At 54.3% G+C, this 13,714-nt stretch overlaps 5 protein-coding genes across 5 annotated transcripts; 3 read left to right on the top strand and 2 right to left on the bottom strand.

Annotated features, from left to right (window-relative positions):
* Positions 1-3,134: 3,134 nt before the first annotated feature.
* Positions 3,135-4,517, top strand: CGGC5_v009387 (uncharacterized protein; the record flags this gene model as incomplete). Its single annotated transcript, XM_032035504.1, has 5 exons — positions 3,135-3,226; positions 3,304-3,538; positions 3,596-3,757; positions 3,808-4,320; positions 4,377-4,517. The coding sequence occupies 5 exons, from the start codon at positions 3,135-3,137 to the stop codon at positions 4,515-4,517; spliced, it is 1,143 nt and encodes a 380-aa protein (XP_031885514.1).
* An 891-nt stretch (positions 4,518-5,408) lies between these two features.
* On the bottom strand, positions 5,409-7,004 carry CGGC5_v009386 ([Pyruvate dehydrogenase (acetyl-transferring)] kinase; the record flags this gene model as incomplete). The annotated part of the gene is made up of 4 exons (XM_032035507.1): positions 5,409-5,472; positions 5,531-6,516; positions 6,584-6,732; positions 6,890-7,004. The coding sequence occupies 4 exons, from the start codon at positions 7,002-7,004 to the stop codon at positions 5,409-5,411; spliced, it is 1,314 nt and encodes a 437-aa protein (XP_031885380.1).
* Positions 7,005-8,921: 1,917 nt separating this feature from the next.
* On the top strand, positions 8,922-10,130 carry CGGC5_v009385 (uncharacterized protein; the record flags this gene model as incomplete). Its single annotated transcript, XM_032035508.1, has 3 exons — positions 8,922-9,725; positions 9,775-9,854; positions 9,905-10,130. The coding sequence occupies 3 exons, from the start codon at positions 8,922-8,924 to the stop codon at positions 10,128-10,130; spliced, it is 1,110 nt and encodes a 369-aa protein (XP_031885379.1).
* A 362-nt stretch (positions 10,131-10,492) lies between these two features.
* TOXD-2 (Protein TOXD) lies at positions 10,493-11,548 on the bottom strand (the record flags this gene model as incomplete). The annotated part of the gene is made up of 1 exon (XM_032035509.1): positions 10,493-11,548. The coding sequence occupies one exon, from the start codon at positions 11,546-11,548 to the stop codon at positions 10,493-10,495; it is 1,056 nt and encodes a 351-aa protein (XP_031885386.1).
* A 917-nt stretch (positions 11,549-12,465) lies between these two features.
* ayr1-1 (NADPH-dependent 1-acyldihydroxyacetone phosphate reductase) lies at positions 12,466-13,484 on the top strand (the record flags this gene model as incomplete). Its single annotated transcript, XM_032035510.1, has 3 exons — positions 12,466-12,503; positions 12,571-12,803; positions 12,856-13,484. 3 exons carry the CDS (start codon positions 12,466-12,468, stop codon positions 13,482-13,484), a joined length of 900 nt encoding a protein of 299 aa, XP_031885378.1.
* Between the last annotated feature and the right edge of the window lie 230 nt (positions 13,485-13,714).

Raw genomic sequence — 13,714 nt, 5'->3', positions numbered from 1 at the left:
CTCCCGAGAAGTCTTTTGCTCCGGGCCTCGGGTCTCTCTTCTGGCCCCCGCCTTCCCTTCGAGTCTGACAGCTTGTATCCGCCGCCGCACGCTTCACATGTGTCACTCTAATGCGAGGCATTCTGCACGGCTGTATTTGAGACGGAGGCGAGCCCGGGTTGACACTCCGTTCCTTCGGGTCGGAACTGACAGACACTATCGAGCAGGAGGAGGAGCCTGAAGGATGAGGGGCAGCTCTTTGGCGGCCTGCCGATCTTGGTTTGGCACGAAGACGGACGATGGCAATGGGCAATTTCGGGGTTTGGAAAGAGAATGGCTGGATACCTAAGGATGTGTGATCTCGTGAGAGAGGTGGGTATCTCTTGTTTGCCAAAGATGCATGGGTCTTGATCAGGCTGCTGACTCGGCGGAGATTCACGATGTCGTGCTGCCGTTGCCGCATGCATCTGTGCATATTACATACTTGCCTGCCTTACCTGGGTCTGCGGTCTGCACTGCACGGCCAGAGAGGAACAGAGTTCTGACTATTCCCTCGTTTCTCGTTTTCCCATCTTGTGGCGGATTGCACATGTCAGGACCCCTGAGGCTTCGACGGAGATTTTCCCTCACTGTTCGTGCTGCGGCTTTCCTGCACTGCACCCACCACCCACTTGGACGCTAGACGTTGGGAAAGAATGCTGGTGTGTTTGACAGGGGGAGGGAGGGAATCTTCGCAACCGCGTGCCAGCCATCTCCGAAGGTGTCTGATGGGTGTGGTTCGTTGTCGTGAGTTACCACGAAGTTGGAACCGCCGATCCGGAGCCGCCGTGAGGTCCCGTGTGGGAACATGTTCCCTCATGTTTCTGATCCGCGAGGCTCACTGGGACCCTTTGTAAGTTTTTTCCGGCGGACCACAAGCCGTTTTCCGCGATACCCTCCCAACCCAGCCTGGAATTTGTCTTTTGGGCGCGTGTATCCGCAGCGGCGGCGGCGGCGGCGGCCGTAGGGTAGCATCTGGGATGGAATGTTCCTTTAGCACGTGTTGTCAGCTGTTCAGAGTTCTCGGGGGCCATGTTTCGCGCGCCGGTGTACACGAGATGAGCTGATCTCGTTTCTGAATCGCCCTTCGCCCGTGAGATGGCACTTTGTTGGGAAAAAAAGGGAAATCGGTGGTGCAGGTCACTGTCCCCGGTGAGTTCTAGCGTGTGGGGTTTTTTGTCTGCTGTTTCTGAAGATCCTCTCCGGTGAGAAGACCCATGTTGGTGAACCCCCCGGGACGCAGTGGGATTTCTTTATGAAATATTGACTGCATACATCGTCGACTGGACAACGGGTAATCACGCTAAATTTGCAGTGTTGCATAAGGATTGAGTTATTCGGGGGTAGATATGCAGGCAGGCCTGAGCATTCCAGCCCGTTGGTTGTGGGATCCGCCTGTGCATGAGGCTCAAGTTGGCATCGACTACACTATCGTCTCCGGAGATGGCCCTGTTTGTTCCAGAACTAGACGACTAAGACGGGAGCGGCTCACAAGGTCACAGCGTCTTCTTCGCCACGCTTGAGGTTTCGATATGCTCGTCGGGAGCTTGAGGTTGAGACTTGGGCATTTGGTACCAATACCAAAGCGCTCGAGATCAACCACAACGAGATGGTGTCAGACGGCCAGGGAAACGAAACTACCTGTTTTGGTTGTGCTATGGCAGCCATTTTTCTGAAGCTCGGTATTCGTCGTTATCTCTAACGTTGTCGCTATTGCCGTTTCTGTCGTCGTCCTCTGTCGTCGTCGCTATCACCTCTATTATTGTCACTATCTTTATTGTTGTTATTGTTGCTGCCGTCGTGATCGTTTCTGCCGTTATTGCTATCCCTACTTTTGTCAACTCCCTCAGCCTTAACTTACCTTTGAATATGCGTTTAATACTTATATACTTACATAGAAGTAAGATAGGCAGTCCTATGGAATAATTGAATCAAGAGTTATATAGAGATACACACAAGGACCAGAACGACATCGGAAGTTGAGAATATACGGCGCCATGAGGATCATGTTACTTCAGAAGTAATGTTCTTGAACAGGTACCCTTACCATCAACAGCAAGCACCATTAGTGGAAGCTGCCAGTACATGCTAGTCTTGCTAGCTCTACAAATGACCTCTGGGTAATGGAACAGACGTTAGCTGCATATGGCAGCTTTCCCATGCTCAGACTGGGTGAAGGCCGTAAGACATATTAACCAGTAACTTTGAGGCTTTCAGTATCACGGCATTCTTGTTTGAACATGGGACAGTCCTATGGTGATATTTATGAAATACTTGCTGCTCATTCATCACCTATGAATTTGGGCCCGACTGAAGTAGGGACTCTCGTTGCCTATCGTTGTGCAAACGGCCTCAGGCTTGAAGAAAGGGCAGTTGACTGAGCGTGACAAGGCACTTCTTTCTTTCTATCTGCTCGGGGAACCAAGGTGAAACCTTCTCGATTTTCTGGAAAGAGAATAGGAAAGGACCTGCTTCCTTTGATTCAGGTGGTCTTGCTCGTGGGCTGCTGCCTCCACGGTCTATTTAATCCCCATCTTTCTCCCACACTCGCCTTCTGCAGCCTCAGACTTTCTCCTCTTCACCCAATACACAAGACGCGACTTTTTCTTCTTTCAACATCCATTCCTAACTTGAACATAGCCTTGACCTACCTACCCACAAACAACACACTACCTGCCTACCTCTTCGCTGCCAGATACTGCCAGCACCCCTTGACCCCTTCCATAACCTCCCTCTCAGACTCGAAGAACCGACTCGTCCAACCAGCTTCCTTGCAGAACCGAGCCCCTCACCGGGCAACGCGCTCCTGCTTCCCTTTCTCCTGCCCCTCTGCTTCTCGAGTCTGAACTGGTCCTTCCCCCTCTTCACACCCCGCCATCAACAGGCGTACCACGCTCGATTCTTCCTTCCTTTCTCTGTCTCCTTCCCATACCAAATCTCTTCGAGGTTCCTTCCCTCGGTTACGGTCTTCAAGCCACAGCTTTAAATTCGCCGCACTCACACAGCCAAATTCCCTTTCCTTTCCCTCTCACCACATCCACACAGACATCGCGCCAACACTTCACATCTGCGCAACAATACCTTCTTCATTGCCACCCTGCATCTCTACCTTAGCCATGTCTTCCTACACTTTGCCTGAGGAGCTCCGCCGTGTTCGCCAGCCTGGCCAGTCCAGACCTGGCAACAGTGCAAAGAAAATGCCTGAAAGGTAGGAAACCGCCCCCGCGTGCCTCGTCTCGACACAGCAGCACGACATTTGTTCACAGGCTGACACCAGGTTCACAGCTTTCGTTGCGATCTTGGTGGCGAGTGGCGCCCTTGGGGTGCCTTCTCCAAACGCCAGCAGAAGCTCGTCACGGACAGACTCTCTCGTGGAGCCAACATCAATGCCGCCAACACGGGGATGATCTGCCGGCAGCACTCTGGCGAGCCTGTCAAGGAGATCCAGTGTGAAGGGCCGTGCAACAAAATTCGTATCCTGGACGACTTCTCCAAGAACAACCGTACCAACGGAGTCAACGTCAGTTATCCTGGAAATCCCTTGCTCTCCATAGAACCGTTCTGACTTTCTCTCAAGATCTGCAAGCATTGCCAGCACTGGACGAACACTCAGGAGCCTGGGTATGCCCCTTGGGCAGCTCCCGAGCAAACGCTGGACCCCGTCGAAAAGCTGGATGACTTCGAGGGTCGTCTCCCAACTGAGCCGTCCGAGATATTCAACTTCCACCAAGATGATCAGGTGAGGTTTCCGAGCTAGGGTAATATTGTCCCGCTGACCAGATGTGCTAGCCTCTTGCCCCTATCACTGGCACTGATGGTGTCACTGCTCTCAATGGCTACCCCATCAGCACGGCCAACTCCTCAGTCACCCCGGACTACCGTCCCGTTGCTCGCGGCGCCGACACGGAGAGTGTCACCTCTTCAGTTCGTGGCGCCGAATCCGTAGTTTCGGCCGATACCAATCGGTCTCGCCTGGAAGAGCTGGACAACGGCATGGCCGCACTATGGTTCAAGAATGCTCAAGAGGCTCAGCAGAAGCCGAAGCCCCAGCCCCAGTCTCAGCCTCAGTCTGCCGTTGTCACATTCAACGCCTGGGACTCGACTGGTCGTCAACATGCAGTGAACAAGACCCCAACCATTCGGTCTGGTGGCTCTTCGGTCATGGGAGCGGCGGCATCCGCCCAGACAACACGCCAAGTTGCCCCGCGGAACAATGCCCAAGCCAACAACGTCTTCCGCGGACAAAGCCGTCCCCAGACCATGGGAGGTCAGCCCAAGAAGAGCGGCTTCGGTTCCGCTCCAGTAAGTGCTAATACTCATTTCGACATATGCTTGGTGGTCGCTGACGTTTTTCGCAGGACAGACAGGGAGACCGTAAGCAGCTGTCCGGCAAGGAGCATCAAAATATGCAGAGAACTCTGCCGCAGCAGCAGCAGCAGCAGCGCATCATTCAAGGTCCTTACCAGGATGAAGACGATGAGGACGAGACATCTGACTAGGTCGTGCTTATCCTCGGTTCGGCTGCGCTTTCTCTTCTCCTTCCTTTTCTCTTTCTCTTGTCTTCTAGCTTGGAGTGAGCACAGCATCTCGACGAAACACTCGAGAGGTCTGACGGGGTTACGGGGGAATGTTATTTTGCTTTTTTGGAAGGGGTTCGGTCGATACAGGAGGCCGGCGGGCCAACAGGCCCAGCCCTAAAGCTACCATCATAGTTAGGTAGCATAATGCACAGGAATTGCAGATGAACAGAATCGTCTCTAGTGAATGCACGCAATCATGTATTCCAATAAGTTCAACGACAGAAGAGGCGGTATAAGAAAGACACGAAGACGCCACCGCCATCCGGTCTCGGTGGTATGAATGCGGCCTGTCCCTATTTACCCCGAAGACCATTCCCAGCCGGGGTTTGTTCTTTTAAAATGCCCTCCCAATCCTCATATCCAAAAAGTAAAGTATTGCGTGTATGTGTGTGTGTGTGTGTGTGCCATACATCTCGTAGCATTGCTACGAGCACTCGCAAGCAGGGAATTCCAAACCAAGCACGCTGTTGGTTTACATTGCTTCGGCCGTCCTGACCCCGGCGTCAGTGATTGCATGCCAACCCGGCTCTTTTCTACCCTCGAGAAGGCAAATTTGAGAGTGAGTTGGGCACACAATCATGGTGGCCAGGCAGGAACCAGCCACTAAATCATATTGCCCAGAAGTTCTTACAGGTCGCTGTCACGCTTGTAAAACCCTGGATTAGCGTCGCCGCCCCGGTTCATCATCTCTTGGGCGTCGCCGACTTGCCGGCGTTCCGTGATCTCGCGATCCTTGAGCCTCTTGTGCAAACTATACCTCAGCCCCAGCGTCAATCCTCGAGCATTCCTATCCCTCATGACTGCTGGTCCCTATTGCAGGGGTTCTGATGAGCTGGACAGGCGGTTGAGGTGGAGGTACACATCAGTGCCGTATCTGGTGCAGAGCGTTAGTCGGTCCATGCATGATTTGAAGCATGTCGCAAGCAACTCACCCCTCCATGCTAATAAGCTTCAGGTCGCCGCCAAAGTACCGCGCATACAGACGCGAGATGGGCAGTCCATATCCAAAGCCAGCCATCGGCGCCTTGAAATCGCTCTTATCGAAGTCCGGGTCCAGGTTCGGTGTCCTGTCCACGGTGGTGTACATGTAGGTCCAGACCAGGGGAATGGCGCTTCTGGGGATGCCGCCGCCCTCGTCCGAGATCTTGATGGTGATGTCCTCTTTTCCTTCCGCGACAATGACCTTCGTCACAGGGAACTCCTGCTTGTCCTGACCGTGCGTCTCGACGACGGCGCGGAGAGAGTTCTTGAGGGTCTCGAAAAGCATGTGCGACAAGTGTCCTGGCACATACATGAAGTTAATGTTCGGGTTGCACACAAGCTGGATCTTGGGGGCCTCGAAGAGCCCGTAGTGGTCCTCGCAAACGAAGCGCGCGTTTTCGATGGCTTCTTGAGCCAGGTCCTGGACATTCGTCTTTGTGCAGATGATACCGACGTAAGTGGGGTCGCGGTGGTGGCTCTGGTCAGTCAAGGCGATGTGCTGACCGATGAGCATACGGATGCCTATGCGCGACATGTAGAAGCGATCGAGGAACGACTGAATGTTGTTGTCAATCTGCATGCGCTGTCGCTTGCGCTTATACTCCAGAATACCCTGCGCCATGGTCGTCACAACGCCATCGTGTCTCCTCTTGATGCCGTGGAGGGCCTTTGCAAATCTTTCGTTGTACAGCCGAAGCTCGGCGGGCCAGTCTCCGGTGTCGTCCACCATGGCGAAGTACCTCCGTGCGGCGACGGCCTTTTGTTTGTTGAAGCCATTGCCGTTGTTGGTCTGCGGCAGAGATGCGTATTGCCCCTCTTCGATACTCGGATTTCTTGTCGCCTCAGAGAGTAGAGCCTTGCCATAAGTTTTGCTCGGCCTCAACAGTCTTTCCCTTGTGCTTCTATCCAAATCGGGTCGTGGCAGTTGTGTGAGTTCCTAAAAACGACCGGACGTCAGTGAGTCATGTTCCGTCATGCGTCATGCAAGCAGAGCCTCGACGTACCTCGAACGACTGTGCGTACCAATCTTGCACACGCCTGACAGAAGGCATATCGTTGAGACCATCGGGAAGCTCGTCGAGTTCTTGAACGCGGTGGGCCAAGCGAATTGGTAGTTCCTCGGCGAGGAACTGCGATGCACGGAACAGAGTTCCTGGAGAGAGGCAAGTGGTCAGCGAGAAGGTCAAACGGCACCGGACGAGGCTGATAGGATTGGCGCATCGCGAGTGAAAGCAGGCGGCGCATGCGGAAGCCGCAAAAGGCGAGGCATGAGGCTGATGGAGCGACTGGGAGGGGAGGGATAGACGTACCAACGGATGGCCTCTCACCAAACTGGACCATCTGCCTCAAGCTCACGCCAGTCGCCGGGAAACTGGCGTAATGCCTGATGGTGTCCATCAACTTGTCCGTCTTCTTCCACGACATGTTGGGCGACTATTGAGGGACCGGTGATTGACTGGTATTCCGGAAGTTCGAGTTGAGGCGACCCCGCGGGAGCGAGCTGGTCAGGGCCTTTACCGAGGCTTTGATATGACGCAGGGCAACATGGAACCTGGCAGGCACGGCAGAGAGGGTCGATGTCGAGGGTTTGGTCTCCAAGAAGTGAAAATGGACGAGGACTTCTAGTGCTGCATTGTCAATTGGGGATAATGACAGAGGTCGCGTGCGAGCAGCGCTACTCGAAAAGGTGTTTCGAGTAGGTTATTTCTGGCAATGAAGATGGAGACGGAGCAGCGGCGGGCTGTTGCGAGAGAGCTTTGGAGTGCAGTGCCGGGAACAGCCAGGCAAGGCCGCGGCCGGGCCAGGAACTTTCTCTCCACTGAGGAGACTGGGCCGGCAAAGGTACGCTGCTACTTTCCCCGACTCGGCGTCATAGGCCCCTGCGGAGGTCGTTCGATGGTAGCGCGATACATGTGTGGGTTAGCCGACTTGGAGAGGTGCGCTTCGAAACAAGTCCCCGGTGGTGTCCGCTCGTCAGTGTTTAGCCCGAGGTTTTGTTTTTTTTCGATTCTCAAAGCCTCCGAGCAGAGAGAGCCTCTTGTCTATATTTACTCGATGTTGACTCCTGGTTTCACAGTCAGGGTTGTTGAGCAGGTGCTTGTCGAGTGTACTTTGGTAACAATCGGAACTGCCGAGAGCTTCAGCTCCAGCCGTCTGCGGGTTTGGAACCTCGGAGTCAGTGTCAGCCAGACTGGTAGGTAGACACTCTAGCATGGGAGATACACTGAACAACCGACTGAGGTGGTGTGGAAAAAGGCGCCTCAAAGTGATGGTCACGCCAAAGCCTCAAAGTGCAAGTAAGCTTGACACATGTGACCGGCAGAAGGGAAGTTGACCGCCAAAGTACCGCACTAGCAACTTACGTCGCACGCGACCCGTCCACTGAACCGACGACCGCGGTGGAGGGGTTCTCGTTGAGCAGCACGCAGCAGCAGCAGCTACTTTCCCCGTGTGCTTCCTGGTAGCCGAACAAAAAAAGGCTGCCCGTGGGCGGGATGGCTGACTGTCCGCCCCTTCCCTTCCCTTCCCCCACATCACACAATGCAACGCAACACAACTGCGAGCTCGATGCAGCGGCAGCCTCAATGCCGCTCAGACCGCCCCCGCCCGCCGCAGAATCCCGGTCCACGTCCCTCCCGTCCTCCTGCCTCGCCCAGTGCCAGTGTGTGTGGTCTCCCCTTCCCTCGATGTCCCCTCCAGTCCAAGTCTCCAAGACCTGCCCTTGGCTACCTTACTGAGGATGTGGGCAGCTCCTGCCAGCTCAGTGTCCACGTCCCCCCTGCGGTCACATGCATGGCGCCACAATTCTTCAAGCTTGCCCAGCCAGTCACAGCCCTTCGCTTGCCGACTCCAGCCTTCACCAGCCCCCGACACGAACTGGACGCCTCTCATCGCGTCCAACGCGCCAGAGACAAAGGAGCCAGACTCTCACTCGAATGCATTGGTTGGCTTCCTGACCGACACACCTCATCACACCTTACCGCAGTTAACCTGCAGCTACCAACCCCAAAATTCAGATTCCCATTCACAGCCAAGCGCCCGCGCACACAATTCGGCCTCTCGGAACCCATTCGGAAATACTACACTAAGTAACTACCTACCTACGGATTGATACCTGACTCTGGGCGATTGGTAGCGTCGCTCTCCCGCTTTGTCACCCGTTGCGCATGCAGCCCTGACCCGACTCGGGACTCATAGTCGCATTGCTTCCCTCTAATCGCGTCAACCTACTCCTTTGATCATCCTCCCTCCAAAAGAGGACTCGGGAGGAGGCTAAAGACCCGGTTTTTTGGTTGGCCCGTCGCCGCCCAAAGCACTCCCAAAACACTTCAATGCACAGCCATGCCGGACGTCAGGTCGGATTCGGGGCTGGGCCTACGTTTTATCGACTTGAACGACAATGAGGACGACAACAGTCCATGCAAAGGTCTGAGGCGTCTGAGAAGCCATGACCGTGCCGTCAAACTACCGCCGCCTTCAACGCCGCACGTTGCCACGCCTAAATCCTCCTCACCGCAAGCCTCATCGCCCTCTCTACCTTCAACTCTGAGTTTCCGCGGCTTCTCACCGCTGTCACCGCCGCGCAAACAGTTTTCCACCACCAGCCAGCAATTCTCGACGCCAGTCGCTAAGAGCCCCTTGGCCCGATCCTGGACTGAAGACGACCTCACGGCATCCGTTCATTCAGACGAAAATGGCACCCAGACCACCAGAGACACTCTTGGGCTAGTTCAGCGACTCAATGAATTAGCGGAAAAGCTGCTGGCGGGCGAGGAAGTGCCGGACACCAGCGTTAGCGCCATGCATGGCAAGCTTGACGAGATCGAAGGTGTCATGACTGGCGAGGTTCATGTGGCTCAAGAGACACCCCAAGGCAAGCCTAAGACGTGGCCGGCGGTTGAGCAGATTGAGCAAGAGCATGAATCTCTGTGGACCTCACCTTCGCCGTCATGGTTTCGCTCTGGACTATCGGATATCTCACCCTCATGGCGGAGCTCATTCAGAAGAGACACCCCTTCTCCTGAACCTACCATCGAGAAAAAACCCGCTGTCGACGCTTTCCGCATCGCATCTGAGGCGGCCAAGCTCAACATCGAATTGGAAACCCTCATGACGAACCTCAAGGCCCGACAAGAGGAATCGGAGGTGAGAATCAAGTAGATGACTCATAAGACGGTAACTGACAATTGTCCAGCATATCCACCAGCTACTTGTCACCCGCGCAGAACGCGCAGCACAACGCATCATTTTTCTTCAGTCAAGAGTCCGGAATTTGTATGTGTCCCAGCGTGCAGCAACCCAGCACTATTACTGACTCATCGCAGGGAAGAAGAGCTTCAAGAAAACGACTCGGAGCTCACTTACCTTCGTCTGGGTCTCAAGGCTATTGAAGTACAGCTACCCTTGGATGTTGATCCCGACCTCAACCAAAGTATTCTGAACTGGAAGGCCGACTGGACTGCCCTCAAACGAAAACGCGCCAAGAACAAGAGCTATGATCGCTCGGCTTACAGCACACCTCTCGGCACACCGATACGACCCCCGCGATGACCCCCTTCCCAGACTTGTTTTTACCCTTCTGCTTTCTTTCAAGCGTGACGAATTAAAGACATGAATGAGTGATGAAGCCACAAAAGCATCGAGTACGGTTACGGACTGAGCATAGAGCATGGTGTTTGGGGAACAACGGATACCCTGTCCAGCAAGCGAGCATGCAAGAAATTTTCGCATTTCTTTAGGGTCTTTAAGTCTTTACGACAGACAAAATTATGGATACTCAAAAGTCATGAATCCAGTTATTGTTCGTTGGCTCCGGCTTTCCGAGTCAATTTCATCCTCAACACATTTAGAGTACTTGATGCTTGTGACATGATAAGCAGTGTTGTACCGCGGGAACTAACCAGCCAGGCTACCTAGATGTGATACACCAACTTCGTGCCGCTGACTTCGCCCTCCCTGACGAGATCGAGACCCTTGAGTACGCCGCCGAGACCACTCCCACCCTCATCCACAGTCGGTTTGTGAGGCACAAGCTTTCCCTCCGCCAGCAGTTTCTCAGTATCCGCCACAAACTTCTTTGCGAATTCCAGGTCCGCCGGATCCGCGGGCAACGAAAGCGGTCCGAACTGGAATGCCTCTCCAATGGCGGAATACGCCAGCTTCAGCTTCAGTGTCACCTTGTCGTTAATCGCCGACACGAGCTCCTCCGGCACGAACCGCAGGGCGGAGTAGACGCCGCCTGCCTCGCCAAAGGCGTTGACGCAGATCTTGGCGGTCGCCTCTGTGGAGATACAGTCGAGCACGTTCTTCAGCTGTCCGGCGCCGGCGTGCTTCTTGATGTCCTCGACGACGGTGTTGGAATGGTAATCCAGGACGACGTCAACGCCCAGCTTCTTGAGATAGTCAAAATTATGCGCCGAAGCCGTCGTGATGACGAAGAGACCGGCGAGCTTGGCGTACTGGATAGCCAGCGATCCCGTCGCCGTGCTGCCGCCGTAGATGAGGACCGGCATCTTCTCCGTGGCGGGATTGTCGAGGTAAGGCACGTCGAGGCTCTGGAAGAGGGCCTGGCCCGCCGTTACCACGCCGAGGCCGAGGGTTGCGGCCTCCTCGAAGCTGATGCTGTCCGGGATGCCCAGCTGCAGGTCCGCCTTGACGGTGATGTACTCCGCAAACGTGCCGTCCTCGTGGTGGAGGGCGTTGGAGCCGTGGGCGAACCCAGCGACGCGGTCCCCCTTTTTGAAAGCCTTGCTGGCCTTGGGGCCGATCTCCTCGACGGTGCCGGCGTAGTCGCAACCAACGCGTGCGCCTACGGGTGCGAAAGTGTCAATGTGCAGTACGTCGGTGGGGTTCAGGGCGACGGCTGCGACTTTGACGATGAGGTAGTCCTCTCTGAGCTTGGGGATGGGGGCCTCGACGATTTCGGCCTTCCCCGGGGCTTGGATGACGATGGAGTGGTTTCCAGACATATTGGGCAGATGTTGCTTGCTCTTGAACGAAATGTGTGAATGGTCTTGTTGGTGCAAATGAGAGAGCTTGAAGGAGCCGACGAGGCTTGACTTATATCATTGCTCGTCACTTACACAGGTTTCTTTCCGTGGGTTGCGTTGCACCAGACCATGTTACCAAAGCGTTGAACTTAGTATAGCCTTCGTCCGATTGGATCAGAGTTCATCTCCAGATGTCGTGATGTTGAGATAGACAACGCTGACAAGGAATAGACGGTGTATCATGGATGGAACGATATGGACGACGATGACAAAGACGACACTGACAGCAACAACGACACAGACACCGGAGATATTTACAACAGACAAGCCGAATACAAGGATAAGGAATATGTGGATGATATCGATAGGACAAAAGACGGGTCATTTCTATGCCGCAGCCCGGGCGCTGGACGGCATCTAGACCGATCCGGCAGCCCAAGACCCACCCCGTCGGCGGTCGGTGCATCCTGCTGAACGGCCCCACCATAGTTGGGACGATTATTAAACATCCTCGAACATCCAAGTCACCTCGGCCGGAACGAAATGAAGCTTAAATTCATCACCGGCCGTTGCTTTTGGCGTCTCAATTAGGTTCTTACAAATCAAGTGAAGCATGTCTTCCTGACGAATACGCGTATATGACTACGGAGATCACTAATACGATTTGAATGCCACGGTACGCTCCATGCGGCGATGGTGATGTTCACAATTTCGCAAACAAGAGGCATAGATGAAGAGAACAATATCAATCATTCCAAATCATCATGTACTCACCAATACTTAAGCGGAGGCTGTTGTCATCACTAATAGCAGACAACACCACACACAGCAGAAGCAGGGTTGAGATCTCAAACCTTCAGACGCAATTTTGAGCATTAACATTGAATAATCTGGTCATGGCAGGCTCAAAGCAAAGAACCATCCTCATCTCTGGGTATGAAAAACTACCTGAAGGTCATTTCTATTTAGAATAGCGATACTGACACTGGTAACCCTGATAGATGCACCGAAGGAGGTGCCGGCAATGCTCTGGCGCTCGCATTCGCCACCGCGGGTCTTCGAGTGTTCGCAACCGCCCGTTCACTCAAGTCTATGAAGAATCTGCAAGATCAAAAGAACATTGAGACTTTCACGCTCGACGTAACGAGCCAAGACAGCATCAACAACATCAAGGCTGAGATCTCAAGACTAACCGGCGGCACGCTGGATATCCTCTACAACAACGCCGGTGCTCGTGCGTCTCATTATACTTCCCCCTTTCATACGTACTAAAGAATAGCTATCAGTGTACGAGTCACCCGCAATCGAAGCAGACTCCGATCGCGTCCGGAAAATGTTCGACGCCAACGTCTTCGGCCTGTTCGACATGGTGACGGCCTTCACGCCCCTCCTCCTGGCCGCAGTGCCCACCTCCAGCTCACCCCCCACAATCGTCAACGTCGCCTCCGTCCTCGCACGCCTCCCGGGACCCTTCACATCCGGCTACAACGCCAGCAAAGCCGCCGTGGCGTCGTACTCGGACACCCTCCGCCTCGAGGTCAGCCCCCTCGGCCTCAAGGTATTGACGGTATACATGGGCGAGGTCTCGACGGCCATTATCCAGGCGGACAATGTCAAGTTCGCGCCGGACAGCGTGTACGCCGACACGGAGGCCAAGATCAGGGAGAGGAGCGCCACGCACGAGAAGACCACGATGAAACCCGAAGAGTTTGCACGCCAGGTCGTGCCGGAGGTGTTGAGCGCCAAGAGCCCCTATGTCTGGAAGGGCACCAATGCCTTCATCGTCTGGCTGCTGAATGCTTTTGGGCCCAGGACAGTGTTTGACAGTACCATGAATGGCGCTTCTGGGCTGAGTGACCAGTCTATCAGGAAGAAGATATTCCAGAGGGGGCAGGACAAGTTGAAGATTGCCTAGATCGACACATTGGAGTTGTCGCAGGCGTGAAGGCTTATGATTCAATGTGGGATTGGTTACATTTGGTTGGCATCAATACGGTTGTCCTTTACACTTCATCTTGTTTTAATAGACTAGTGGTTGGAGAAGCATGGCGAGTTGAAATTAGTATTGAGTTTTTTAGTGAGTTGGGTAATATCGTAAGGGCAGGTCTACGACCAACTCGCCGTTGACGGGAACAAATCTAAACC

The sequence above is a fragment of the Colletotrichum fructicola genome (assembly GCF_000319635.2).
Source record: "Colletotrichum fructicola Nara gc5 chromosome Unknown KSG_Nara_v1_contig05, whole genome shotgun sequence".
Lineage (NCBI taxonomy): Eukaryota > Fungi > Ascomycota > Sordariomycetes > Glomerellales > Glomerellaceae > Colletotrichum > Colletotrichum fructicola.
Note: the sequence above shows the minus strand (reverse complement) of the source record. Positions and strands in the feature narration are given on the sequence as shown.